The sequence below is a fragment of the Synchiropus splendidus genome, chromosome 12 (assembly GCF_027744825.2).
Source record: "Synchiropus splendidus isolate RoL2022-P1 chromosome 12, RoL_Sspl_1.0, whole genome shotgun sequence".
In the NCBI taxonomy this organism is placed as follows: domain Eukaryota; kingdom Metazoa; phylum Chordata; class Actinopteri; order Syngnathiformes; family Callionymidae; genus Synchiropus; species Synchiropus splendidus.
Genome location: NC_071345.1, coordinates 300,716 through 315,000, shown reverse-complemented (window position 1 = coordinate 315,000; position 14,285 = coordinate 300,716). Strand labels below are relative to the sequence as shown.

Genomic DNA, 14,285 nt, shown 5'->3' with positions numbered 1-14,285 from the left:
GGCTTTACTGCTTTTGTACATGAGCCGACTGAAACACAGACATCAGAGGACAAGCTGCTTTGCCTCGCAGTCTGACTTTCATTTAAATTTAGAACCAACTGCTGATGATATCTTATCTTCCATCTCTTGCAACCAGAGGTTGATTAAAAGGGTAAGTAGAGCTTTCTTTTTTCTCCTCAACGGCACAGTTGAATCTTTTTCTGGATCTTTTCTCTTCCATCATGCAAGCCTCACATACTTGTATGTGACAAGAATGTTTTTGCTCTCTAATATGTGTGTGCTCCTGTCTGCCTGATGCACTTGGATTGAAACACTTTTTTTTCCCAACACTCTTCATGTGGACTAATGGAGGCCACATTTCTCTGTAACTGAAGAATGTGAATGATTGTTTGTATGTCTGGACAGGCGGGTCAGGGGGGCGGACACCGGACACTGCTCTACGGTCACGCCATCCTCCTACGCCACTCCTTCAGTGGCATGGTGAGTGCAACGCATTAGCGGATGACAGACACATTTAGACCATTATATATCATATTTGAGTTCAATTTTTCAATCTCACCTGCGGCGTGCTGATATTGTAGTTTTGGTGCTGTCTGGTGACGGGTTAGCACTGCCGGTCTCCTGAGACAAGGTCTAAAAAAAACCTCAGGAAGGCTTTCGGAAGGCTTCAAATAGACACAAATGAAAAGTATATGGTGTATATAGTGTGTAAACACTGTAATAATAATAGAGGGATTGCAAAGTGTGTTTGTTGTGTTTGTGTAACACCTTCCGAACATTTAACACAGCTGTAGAAGGCAGTAAGAAAGTGTGAAACCACCATATTAGATGAAACCATGTGCAGCTCTTTTAACATTGCCGCGTAATGAACATATCGACTCCGTAGACTCTCAGCTTTCATGTTTCAGTGCTAATCTTTTCTCTTTTCTTTCTCAAGTACTTGACTTGTTTGAAGACGTCCAGGTCGCTCACGGACAAGTTGTCATTTGATGTCGGACTGCAAGAGGATTCAGTCGGTACGGTTCAAAGTCTTCCATGCAGCTTCATCATTTCGATTCTTCAGGGAGCATGTGGGGCGCTTTCATCTCCTTAAGATCTTTGTTCATTTCACTGGCTTTGCTTTGGCTTTTTCCTTTTTTCAATCGTGCGTCAGTAAACGCTGAGGACTGATTACGGACTTTGAACTTGCATACCCGGTCTTACTGATTGATCTTTTCATGAACATTTCTAAGTGACCAGTTGTGATTTAGTGGAATAATCACTCAAGACACAAGTGGTGACAAAATGTTTAAGTGGGTTCTGCTCCCCCAATGACCTATTAAGCAAGAACAGATGAGCCGCCGGACTTTATTGAACTAAAACTCTGGAAAAGAGGTTCAGCACAGTGAGGTGGTAGCAGAGCATTGGAGTGAACTGGTCATGGACTGGTCAAGGGGGCCTGTGTTTCTGGCATGAATGCTCGGTCCCTGTAACTTTTTACAGGCAGAAAGGTAATTTCCTTTTAATGAAGAGGAAAACCAAAGATTGCTTGATTCAATTCAGTGTCATTGGTTTTACCATTGAAACGGTTAGTAATTTTCTTTGGTTTCAACAGGAGAGTCATGTTGGTGGACCATCCATCCCGCATCAAAACAGAGGTCAGAGGGAGAGAAGGTCCGCATCGGCGACGACCTGATTCTGGTCAGCGTGTCCACAGAGAGATATTTGGTCAGTCTTCTGGTGTCATTTTGATTTAGTTTGTTGTAACTGTCCTTAATTGGGTCTTTGCATCACGTTCCCTCTAAAAAAGTAGCAGCACTAATTTCTCTACACTCCCAGACTCCTTCGGGTCTGATAGCAGCTCCTGATATCTGAAAGAGAATCTGAGTCTAAGAAGTCGCCCTATTTAAATATGACTCTTCACTTCAAGTCTGTACGGAAGCTCATCATTCCAGATAAGCTTTACCACCTTCACCCTCATGAATACGCAGCAGTCTGACTTCCTGGTGCATCTGATAGACACAGGGATGTTTAATGGTCCTCTTTTGCAGGTTCGGCTGCCCTCACTTTCCTATCAGTGCTCAAAATTCAGTATGAGGTCTTGAAGTGAAGAAAACATACATTTACACGCACTCAGTCATAGCTGTGCGTCGTACGCTCATCTTAGAGTGCCAACGCACTTCAGGGAAATTTTCTTCTCTAATCTGCTGCACAGATCTGATCCTTCTAAAGAGTTGCAGCCAGCATTAAAAAAAAATTTCCATTGAATCCACTGTTGACAGTCCCTCGTGCAGATGACACACCTGACCTAAATTAGCTTGCGTTGCCGAGGGCATGTGTGAGAGGGATAGCAGGTGATAGGAAGGAGGGCGGACGTGCACAGAATGGAAAGAAGCGATTGCTGTGAGGGAAAAAATGCAAGCAAATAGCAAAAATATCATCCTCATCGTTTTCAGCCATATGACCTACTGTAGCGCTGTGTGCCAGGTCTCTGGCAGTGGAAGTCATTCACAAGGCACCTGAGATGGTTACAAATGATACAAGTGGGCTGTCGTCAGGGCTCAGTGTGATGGTCCGTTGATGTAAGAACTGCACTGATCCTGAAAGATATTAAAATACTACCGTCGAAGACTTCAGTACCTGCATCATGCTGCACAGTGTCCATCTCAAAATAGCTTTGCAAACACAGACTTTAATATGTCACGGAACCAATAAAAGATTGAGCGGCTGTTACAGCACAAATTAAAAATACAAACAGATGGCAACACAGTAATTTAAATGTCTATATAGCTCAATGAGCATTAGGTTACAACGCAATAGAAGTTATGTTAAATGTACAGTAGAAATGAATATGATTGAGGGAGGGGAGTTGAGAGATGATTCTTGAGGTGGAGGAATCACACTAATACGTAACATGATATTGTGTTAGTGTGAAACAAGTTTAAGTCATCCTCATGTTAAATGACTCCTGAACACTTGGATCCTCAATTTCTTATGTTCTCGCCCTCATAAATCACATAGATCTGCCTTTGTGTTGACACCATCTCCAGGATTATTTCTTCACTTACACAACTCGTAGGTAAGGTTTCATCATCACAAACTTTATGGAGGATCCATAAAAGTTTCTGCGTTTTCATGCTGTTAATCACCGCTCTGAACTCTCGGAGGACGTAGTTAAAGGCCGGCGTCAACTGAGGCTCCACTCACTGCTGAGTCTTGCCTCGAGGCAACTGGGAGCAGCTCCAAGTGTGTGAGCGTAGGAAGAAATGAATGTTGTGTATTATCTCAACGTTCAGGGAACACTGATGCTGCGCTGCATTTAGCCCTCAAACACTGAGCATCAGAGACGTCGTGTTAATCTCTTTTTTTCAAATCCCAAGTCAGACAGCTCGTGTAGTTTTGCTGAGGTTTGCTGAGTTTCTTCTGTAAGGAAGTTCATCTGCCTTGTGTTACTTTTTGCTCTCAGCATCTCTCCATCTCCAATGGGAATATCCAAGTGGACGCGTCGTTCATGCAGACTCTGTGGAATGTCCAGCCCACCTTCTCCTCCAGCAACATGGCCGTAGGCAAGTACCCACTGAATGTTCCAACATCAATCTTATAGTGAAGCTCTGTTCTGATCAGGGTATTTGATTGGTGGTCATGTGATGCGTCTGTGTCATGGACATGATGAGAGCTTGACCATCCCTGGAGCAGACAAGAGCGAAGAGGAGCAAAGGTCAGTTAAAATTGAATTGTGATGATGAAATGATCAATGAAAGGTTGAAAATCTGGCACCCTGCTAAAGAACAGGTTCTTACTGTATCAACTCTCCAATAAATAGAAATCTTATTCCCACTTTGACTTACACTTTCATGGTTGACTTTGACACCAAACCCTAAAATAACCCCCCAATCATGTCCAAGACATGTGACTCGGATCTGGTGAGTCGATCACCAAGCTGTAGCCAAAACATTCCTCCTGCCGCACATCCTGAGGAGGAATGCCCTTTTGCGCAAATATGCGGTTTGTTACTGTGACAAGCTCAGAAGTCTGGAAACAAACAATCAATGGGGTTAAGATCGGAGAGGAGGTTCCTCCCAATCACACATTTCCTGATTCCGGTACTCCATGGTAAGTCCAGAGTGGAAGAGAGCCCAGCTCCTCTAGAGCAGGTTGATACTATGACCTTGAGAGAGGCCATTTCTTTCTTCATTTGGCTCAGGCATCTTCTTTGGAATGTCCCTGGCGAGGTACTCAGGGTATGTCCCACTGTCCCCGGGCGTGTCTTTTGGTTGGAGAAGGTTTCAGGAGAGCCGTATGCTCCTGACCGCTGTCCCTATGACCTGACCTTGGATAATGAGTGCAAAGTTGATTGAATTTGATTGTGATCTGAAGTCGACGCTCTTCTTACTCATGTACGACCACAGAGGAGTTTAACCTCACAAAAATTCTGGTTGCTAACAGCTTGGTCCTGTCGGTTTCACTCCTGCTTTTTAAGCTGTTCAGCTCTCAATAAAGTCTCTGTGTTAAATACCTTTATGGTTATTTAAGCACAAAACCTGCCTTAATTCATGTTGCATATTCCCACTCTCTCCTGCTAATCGATAGGCTGTAGGTGGTATACATTTAACATACTGTGACAAAGGAATGTTCCCCTGTTGATTTCCATTACGGTTAGAAATGATCTCATTGCTCTGGAGGATTCACGGTGTGTGTCTGCGTCCCTTCAGGATTGTCAACTACGAGGCAGGGAAGGGAGCATCGAGGGCTCGCTCGCTGTGGAGACTGGAGCCTTTGAGGATCAGGTGAGATCAGGGATTCACACCCACACACCAGGAGTTAAAGGTAGCAACACTGAGATTCCCACCACTCCGTTAAAGATCCACAAAGCACTCAAAACATCTCAGAGGAGCTGTGATTCAGGTTAGAGGCTGTCTACACCCCCTCAGCTCTTCTTTCCTCGCCTCACATGAAGCCTCTTACCGGGAATCCCTGACACACAACAAACGTTACCAGCAAGTTTTGACTAATAATTTTATCTGTCTGCAGCTGGAGCAGTAGTCACATCCGCTGGGGTCAGGCCTTCAGACTCCGTCACCTGTCCACTGGTCACTATCTGGCCCTGACTGAAGACCGTGGCCTGGTTCTGCAGGACAGGGAGAAGTCTGACACCACCGCCACCGCCTTCTGCTTCAGGCCCTCCAAGGTTGGTCTGTCAGACTCAACACTTGATGCAAAAAAACTAACGGAGCATTCATCGTCCTTTTTTCCGCCCATCTGACCCATCTGTTGTGCCACTGAGGGATTGTTGAAACTCGTGCAAAGTACATATTCAACATTACTATGAACCACAGGCGACTGAAGCTTGTTACCATAAAAGTAACAGTGGACCTCATATCCTCAGCGGGAATCATTTTCCAATTATTCAAAAACATGTACAGCTTCCTGAATTCCCTGGTGCTGAATCCTGCAGAATTGTCCCCCAATGAACCAGCAGGAGCAACTTAAAACCAAATTGCCAGAGTAACCTTCACAACTCGTGGTCATCCATTTGAATGAGAGATTGGATCCCCCATTTGGCTTCTTTCCACTCTGGTCTTGACGATTTCACGTTGGATCTACAACACTGTAATCTATTTAAGATTGTACCGTCTTTCTATTTGGTCACTAAGTCCTTAACCTTCACCTGTCTTCATCATCCTCCCTCGTCACACCTCTCATTCATCACATCTATGAACCTAGTCAGTTGTCCTCTTCTTCTCCATTTTTCTGGTCGGTGCTCCAACATTCTTCATCCAATACTCCTAGAATTTTCTGTTGACCCTCAACAAGACTTCAGAGCTCAAACAACTGTTTCGTGTTGTCACAGGAAAAGGGCGACACCAGTCCAAAGAGGGACATTGATGGCATGGGTGTGCCAGAGATCAAGTATGGAGACTCTGTCTGCTTCATCATGCACTTGGCCACAGGACTGTGGCTTTCTTACCAAGCACCTGATGCCAAGTCTTCTCGCCTCGGTCCTCTGAAAAGAAGAGTAAGAGAGATGTTTGACAAATTTTGTGGAACAACAGAAAGTGCTTTAGAGGTCATAATAAAAAAATAAGATTGTTGAGCTTTTGTTCTTAAAGTAGGGTTGTCTGCTTTAGTCAAGTTCACTCTGCACATTGGCATTGACCTCTTTACTTCAGTAGTTTTTCAGTGTTACGTCATTCCAAGAGACTCACTTATTGCTTTGAGATCTGTCATCAAAGGCATATGTGCTCCCAAAATCCTGAATCTTAATCTGTCTGTTCTCATTGTCAGCAATAATTGTGGCTGCTATTTAAATGTTTGTGCTTCACTGTTAATGTCATTACTCAAACCCACACGATGCCCTTCACGCGTCATGAACCTGCACGTCTGTTGAAGCATGTGGTGAGAATTGAGTTTGAGTGCAACAGAAGAGCAGTGTGGTGTGGGGGAAGATGAATGTCAGGCTTCTCTCAAGAACTCAAAGTCTCCTCAGACTTGGCCGAACCCCGCTCGCTTTATACACAAGGGTGTGATGGTCACTCAACACATCACACCTGCTGCACCTTTTCTTGATCAGAAGCTTCATTAGCTGCCTAAAGGCATGAGGCGGCAGATCTGAGTCTGTTTGTGTTACACACGCAGTGTGACAGTGAGATTGTTGATGTTTAAGTCAACACAAACCTCACAGTGAAAATGCCATATACGTTGTCATATACCCTGCTGTAGTTGCAATTTATGTTGTTTCTATTTCATTTCGAGGTCAACGGACTTTAAAGTCCCAAAAGTGGATTGTAGTTGGTGTATGAACATAGAGTACTTCCCTCTTTAGAACACTGACAAGATGCAAATGTTTCACGCTTGACGGGTGTTTTAATCATTTATTCAGTATCACTGTGACAATAACAAGAGCATGTTTCAGTCCCACTCACAAGTATTTTTTTTTTCACCTATATTCCTTGCAATTCCGAAGGATCTAACCTTTAGCAAGCGTTTGATCAGTAATCATATTGTCTGGATGTTTTCTAATTCTTGAACATGTTTTTTGACCTCAACATTTATTGGATCTCTGGCATGTTAAATTATTGACACTCCTGTGTTGCTTCACCAGGCCTGCCTGCACTCTGAAGGTCACATGGACGATGGTTTGATTCTCCAGCGCTGCCAACATGAAGAGTCCCGCGCTGCTCGCATCATCCGGAACACCACCTTTCTGTTCACCAACTTCATCAAGTAGCCACCGAAGCGTTTTTCTTACCGCTGCTTCACCTCTGCTCTTCTCTCATGGCTGGCCTTGTGTCCCGGCAGGGCTTTGGACAGCATGGCGGCTGGCGAGTCCAACGGGGTCGCCGGGTATGTCGAAGAGGTTCTGCAGACGCTCAACGACCTGATCGAGTACTTCAAGCAGCCTGACTCTGAGCTGAATCACGAAGAGAAGCAGTCCCTCTTGCGCTCACTCATCAAACGTCAGGATCTGTTTAAGGAAGAGGTGATGATCCGATAATAAAACTGACCTCACTGACTCATTACCATGTTGGCTTTCCTCTGGTCGTCCTCTCTCCTCTTCTGTGTGCTTCCTAACCACCTTGTCCCTCTGCCCAATTTCCAGCCAGAATAATGAGTTTGGGTTTTGTGAATCCAACAGATTATTGCCCCGGTGTGCTATTGAATGACCTTGAGATGAACCCATGTCTTCCAGGGCATGCTATCTCTCTTGTCCAAATGCATCGACCGCATGAATGTGTACAACAGCGCCGCTCACTTCGGAGAGTTGGCCGGGGAAGAGGCAGGCGCTGCGTGGAAGGACATTCTTAACCTCCTCTACGAACTGTTGGGTAAGTGTCGAGCGTCCTCCGTCAGTCCTCCACAGAGTTCGATTCATTACGTTTAGTGCACATTTCTCTCAGAGCAGTGTGATCATCACCTACAATTGAGCTGCATATTTCAGGAAATTGTAGCACCAGTGACAAAATGCCAGCTGTCACAGGTGCTGCCATTATCCCACTCTCTGAGGGTGGGCCGGCGGAGAGGCGGGCTGTGCCCTGTCATGAATGCTAATGCTCTGACCCTGAAAACTTTCCTCTCCCAAAAACCTGCTCGTTTGTTTTGCTGTCACCCGGACTTTGCAAGAGCAGCTCACCTTGACTGCCCTTATATTCCTCATCACGCCGCAGCATGTTTTCTCACACATGAAACACTCGCACACACCTCAGTAATCCTCTAATACACTCGGCGGGTCACCACCGAGGAGGAGCAACCAGGCTTCTTCAGTTCTGGTGTGCTGGGTTGGAGTTCAGGCTTATATCAGACAAGCTGAATGGGCAAGGATGGTAATAAGGACAGCATTGTATGAGGCTGAAAGATGGCGTCTAAGCCCTCCAACGCCAAGATGTGGACATTACCATCTCCGAAAGAGTGTCTGCAAGGTGTAAATGGAGTGCCAGGTCTGAGAGTAGTTAGCTCTCCTGTGATGTCCCATTCGTGGAGAGGTTTCTCCAATATCTCTAGGTTGCAATGGGCTTCAGACACCATGTTGCTTCTCTTGTGGTGAGGCTGAAAGGATGAAAGTGTTGCACGGTTTGAAATGAATATGAGCATTATGTTTGCCATGTGCCACATAGATGTTTGCCCTCAGATCTCCTGTGGAGAAGAGAATCTGGGAGGAATTCACATGCAAGCAGACAAAATTACTGAAGTGTGCAAAAAAATAGAATCCTGGCTCTCTAGTTTTTATTCCACTCTGGTGTTTAATCCCAGAGTGGTGACCTGATGACTCTCTATTGGCCAAGTGAGCAGTGCTCTGTAATGTCCAGGGTGCCCCCCCCCCCCCTCACTCTATGCGTAAGAGGCATAGGATACAATGGTCCAAGAGCTTTTTAAAGGCAATTTAATTAAAAAATGTTGGGATGAACATTTGAGTCATTTCTTGTTGTTCAATCAATCAAACCCTTTTCCATCCATCTCAATGATGGACTTTCTCCAAATAGTTAGCAAGCCTTTAATCAATTCAAACAAGTTGCCAGTAGTGATAGCATTGATTTATACTCATGCACGCCACCACCTCAGTACTCAAACTTCGATGGAAAACAAATCTGGACCCATCGAAGTGAAGCTGGGGAGCCTGTGCTCTGAAGGGCATAAACTGAGGGAATGCATTTTCAATAAGCTTCTGCTCAGATATTGGTCTGGATTTGGTCCTAAATGTCCCACAAATGCAACCATCACACTTATTTGTTGAAATGCTTCAAATCTTTTTCCCCAAATTTGTGTCAGACATCAGTTGTAGTGTTGAATTATTTGACAAAAGATTATAGTTGTAGTCTGACAAGTGATTCACCTGTGACTTTGGAGTAAGAGCAACAAAAACCATTTAGAAAAAAATTGAATGAAAACGCATAATCTACAATGAGGAAGTGAAAAGCTTCAGCATGTGTCCTTCCCACCAGTTACATTTCTCATAGACTCTTGACAACTGACACCAATGAGATTAATCTCCCACACTTTGGGGAAAGTCCTGCTGATTCTGTCGCTGGCGTCATCATTTTTCTCCCGTCTTGATGAATGAGCCAGTGGTCCAGTTCTACTCATGCATTTTACATCAGAGGAGAGTAATGACAGTTTGAGTGTTTTCCGCTAATGAATATTAATGTCACACGCCGGTAACATCTGTCTGTCTTTTGTACGTTTCTCAGCTTCATTGATTCGAGGAAACAGGAACAACTGCACCCAGTTTTCATGCAACTTGGATTGGCTGGTCAGCAAACTGGAGAGACTGGAATCGTCCTCCGGTACGATCGTCGTGACGATTCTGTGATGAAACTTTTATTTATTAAGTGGCTAAATTCATCTCAGGAATCCTTGAGGTTCTGCACTGTATCTTGGTCGAGAGCCCGGAGGCTCTCAACATCATCCAAAGGGGTCACATTAAATCCATCATCTCTCTGCTCTACAAGAACGGACGCAATCACAAGGTGGGACTATAAATAGGAGCTCAGCGTTGGCAAAGTGAATTCTGGAGCGACTGCTAATTGGTTTTTGGCTCCGAGGTGTTTCAGACACCAAACAGGAGCAGCATGTCGTCCGAACATAATGCTGTCGAAAACACAGTGGAGAATTAATGGGACTGGTTCATAATATCTCATTCAGTTGTTCAGTTAATCTGCTAGATGAACTATGCTTCTACTAGATGGGAAACATTAATATTGGCTAATGTCTTATTGGCTGTGATTATAATTTTACATTATTATTTCATTGTTTGTGTTGTATTGATCTTTTGTTTTATTTTTTAATGTTTCAAATAATCACAATTTATATAGCAAATATATATATATATATATATATATATATATATATATATATATATATATATATATATATATATATATATTACTATTCTTTAGTTTATGGATTTTAAGTAATATAAAATGAGATATTCAGCATGGATGGAATTAGTTTTATGAGTTAATACAGTAAAAGTCTCTTATTTTTACATATTTTGTCGCAAAACAATATTTATAGATTTCCTTATTGTACAGTCAAAATATTGAATATTACTTCACTTTTCTGTGTGAAAACCTTTTCCCACTGAAGTGCATTGTTTGAAACTCAAACATTTTCTCTGCGGACAGGGACTCTAAAGCCGCCAGTATCTGCGCTTATCCTTCTAATCTGCTTACTCGTCTTGCTTCACAGGCTGACGACAACAATACTAAGCCCTCCATGAAGACACTGTCATTGTAAAACGAGGCATTCATCATCCCTAAAACTTTAATCCTGAAGTTGAGATGACAAATAGAAAACTTGCTCCTGTTAAAGGGCCCACGTCATCGAGCATCATCACTTCTGACTCTTTAACCATGTGATCATGAGTTGAAACTTACAGCATTTGCTCTGTAAACTCTGTGGGTCATGAAGGCCAGACTTGTTAACTCCAGCTGCTGTGTGTGAATGAAGTGAGAACATCACTGGTTTGTCCTTTGACCTGCCGCGATAAACACCGCACTCCTGCTCACGTGTTTGTGGAGCTAACCTGAAGTGATTGATTCATACCTACAACGTCTTCTGTCAGATTCTGGACGTCCTTTGTTCCCTGTGCGTCTGCAACGGAGTGGCAGTGAGAGCCAATCAGAACCTTATCTGTGACAACCTGCTTCCAAAGAGGGACCTGCTGCTTCAGACTCGATTGGTCAATGACGTCCAGAGGTGAGGCCAAGTGATGTCTGTGATGTGAGTTGTAGCTGTTCACTAGGGATGTTGGCTCAGCACTGATGATTCAATGAAGTGTGAAAAGAAGAGATAGAAGAGAGGTAGTGAAGGGGGATTCATTAGAGGGTGATGGAGGGAGCAGGAAGTATAGCAGTGAAGGAAGAGTGTGCTGATGGAGGAGACCTAAAGTTAAGGATGGAGTGAGAGGAGGATTTTGAACACTGGACTGGGAGGAGACTCGAGTGAGTGAGTGAGTGAGGGAGGCATGAAGGAAAGAAGGAGACTGGAGGAAAGATGAAATGATGATGTTGTCTCGAGGAGATTAACAGAAATGAATTGAGGGAGGCATGAAAAGAAGAAAAGAGAATGAGACAGAAGGGGGGCAAGACATATGGGTCAGTACAGACTGAGGAAAAAAACGGCTGGCATAGAGGGATAGGGCGGGTGACAGTGACTTAGATTGCTATCGAAGGAAACTGAGATAGCAGGGGAATGAAAGGAACAGGACAAGGAGGCAGAGGGACAAAATAGAACACATCTCTCCAGAATAGACTATCTATTTGTGATTTCTGGAGGGGTTGTCTCTTCCACTTCAATCTTCCAGCATGCGACCCAACGTCTTCCTGGGCATGGCCGAGGGCTCTGCGCAGTACAGGAAGTGGTACTTTGAGCTGGTGATCGACCAGGTGGACCACTTTGTGACCGGGGAGCCCACCCACCTTCGGGTTGGTTGGGCCAACACAAAAGGCTATGCGCCATATCCCGGTGGGGGAGAAGGATGGGGAGGCAATGGCGTCGGTGACGACCTGTACTCTTACAGCTTTGACGGGCTGCATCTGTGGTCAGGTGAGCATCTCTGTGTGGCAGATACTTGGGACACTGATGAGTCAATTAAAGGTTAAACTCTGATTTACACACTGACCATGTGGGCAGCCGCCTGCTCCGAAGGTCGCTCTTTTGAGTTTCAATTCACTGAAGGTCAGTGTCACTATGGAGCCTCCGATCTCGTCCCCATTACACCTCCCTGCTCTCATCCAGTTTCTACTGACGGCAGCACAGCAGTTGCAACGTCTTCTTGAAAAGTCCTTCAAAATTGACTGACTATATTTCAAAATCCTCCCAGAGACCCATCACTTCCCCTCAACGCTTTCATTCATCTTTCAAAGCTTCATCCATCTCTCCCTCCTCTCCTCATCATTCCGCCCCACATTTGCAATGACTTTGCAACTTTCCACACCCATCCTCTTCCCTCCCCCGCCCAGGCCGAATCCCCCGGGCCGTGGCCTCCATTAACCAGCACCTGCTGAACTCAGACGATGTGGTCAGCTGCTGTCTGGACCTGGGCGCTCCCAGCATGTCGTTCAGGATCAACGGGCAGCCGGTCCAGGGCATGTTCGAGGACTTCAACACAGATGGATTCTTCTTCCCTGTCGTCAGCTTCTCAGCAGGAGTCAAGTAAGAAGCTGCACCCAGATTTGTGGCCTTTTGATGTTCTGCTTCACTTGCTTCTATACACAAAACTGCACTGACGTGTGTGAGCAGAGCGTCCCCAGAGGTTTTTAACAATCATCTTTTACCATATATCTGCTGCGTAACTTCAAATGTTAAATCTTTCAAGGTTCAGGCCATCAACATTTATGACTCATTGACCACCATCCGGCACTATTCTAAAATGAAAGCCGTCCGGCTTGTTCCGCGACTGTTCCCCTCACTCATCACTGTGAGTTCAATTATTGCAGCTAGGTTGAGATGTGAAGTGCAGATGTGCTGTGCCAGAAGCGGTTGGTTCAGACTGTAACGGAAACGCATCATTTTTCTTTTTTGTTTCATTTGACTTATTTGTCTTTTCAGTTGACATAAGATTACATTTTGGTTTTTATTTGGATTCTTAAACAAAGATTTGAGATTATTGAAAAAAAAAAAAGAGCTACAGTGACATTCCAGACTCCCTCCCAGGCAAACAATTGAACCCTTGTGGAACCATTTCTGTTAACACAAACTTCAGACATCAGAAACAACACTTCTTAAATCTTTGGAACTCAGACTTCGAGTTCATTTGCTCTTATTTTTATTCACATTGAGATTAAAAGACCAAAGAAAGTGTTGAAGTGAAATATTTGCATCACATTGTTCAATTCAGATTAAAAGACGTCCAAGAAATGGCGTTAAGTGATCACAGGTTCATAGACGAAAAGTGAGCCACAGTATATACAGTACATTTATGCATTTGGAGATGTAAAGTCATTTTCGCTTTCAGGCCTGGAGTTGGACTCCTGTTCTCCAGCTGTTTCCAGCAGCAGTCAATAATAAACAACTTCAAACTCAATTAAGATCATTGTCATGTATTTTTTTATTATTTTCAGGTCGGACTCTTTCCCAGTCCGATGAGTGTGGAGTTGATGATTCTTGAATGTTTCTAGAATCTTCTCTTACTGCCTAATTTCTGTTCCCATCAGGGTGCGTTTCTTGTTGGGCGGTCGACACGGGGATTTCAAGTTCCTACCGCCTGCTGGCTATTCTCCGTGCTACGAGGCTCTGCTGCCCAAAGAGAAGATGCACGTGGAGCCTGTGAAGGAGTATAAGAGGGACCACTCAGGGGTCCGAGACCTGCTGGGCACCGCTCAGTTCCTCTCTCAGTCCTCCTTCATCCCCACTCCAGTGGACACCAGCCCGGTGAGCCGTACATATTAAACAGGCTGTATGTACTGAAGTACGAGTTACACTTACACTGTGTTGTTGTGTTTGTGTTGCCCTCTCAATGCTACCATTCAAAGTGTATTAATAGCTGTCTGCTGAGCTAATATGAAAACAGTTTTTTTTTTTGGCACGTGTGTGTTCCACGTCAGCCAGACTCACCATCTGTTCTTCTCCTGTGCTTAAAGATTGTTCTCCCGCCGCACATGGACAACGTCCGGGACAAGCTGGCCGAGAACATCCACGAGCTGTGGGGGATGAACAAGATCGAACTGGGCTGGACCTACGGCAAGGTACAAGTGCTTCCACACACCAGAGCGGGACGTTTCCGCGATGAAGGTCGACTTTATCTCTCAGCAGGAAGTGAATTTTAATGGCTCATTAACTCCAAATGTCCTTTTCAACAAATATTTATT

General features: G+C 44.5%; 1 protein-coding gene across 1 annotated transcript in view; it reads left to right on the top strand.

The window, feature by feature from the left end:
- The window catches only part of ryr3 (ryanodine receptor 3), a 70,934-nt gene that overhangs the window by 19,415 nt on the left and 37,234 nt on the right, over positions 1-14,285 (top strand). Inside the window, exons 5-22 of the mRNA XM_053880234.1 lie at positions 406-480; positions 938-1,016; positions 1,595-1,707; positions 3,446-3,545; positions 3,604-3,697; positions 4,692-4,766; positions 5,011-5,167; positions 5,831-5,995; positions 7,082-7,203; positions 7,279-7,459; positions 7,670-7,805; positions 9,663-9,758; positions 9,823-9,941; positions 11,039-11,172; positions 11,780-12,021; positions 12,438-12,630; positions 13,632-13,848; positions 14,058-14,162. Of these exons, the coding sequence (XP_053736209.1) occupies positions 406-480; positions 938-1,016; positions 1,595-1,707; positions 3,446-3,545; positions 3,604-3,697; positions 4,692-4,766; positions 5,011-5,167; positions 5,831-5,995; positions 7,082-7,203; positions 7,279-7,459; positions 7,670-7,805; positions 9,663-9,758; positions 9,823-9,941; positions 11,039-11,172; positions 11,780-12,021; positions 12,438-12,630; positions 13,632-13,848; positions 14,058-14,162 (2,403 nt within the window). The remainder of the gene's footprint in view (positions 1-405; positions 481-937; positions 1,017-1,594; positions 1,708-3,445; positions 3,546-3,603; positions 3,698-4,691; positions 4,767-5,010; positions 5,168-5,830; positions 5,996-7,081; positions 7,204-7,278; positions 7,460-7,669; positions 7,806-9,662; positions 9,759-9,822; positions 9,942-11,038; positions 11,173-11,779; positions 12,022-12,437; positions 12,631-13,631; positions 13,849-14,057; positions 14,163-14,285) is intronic.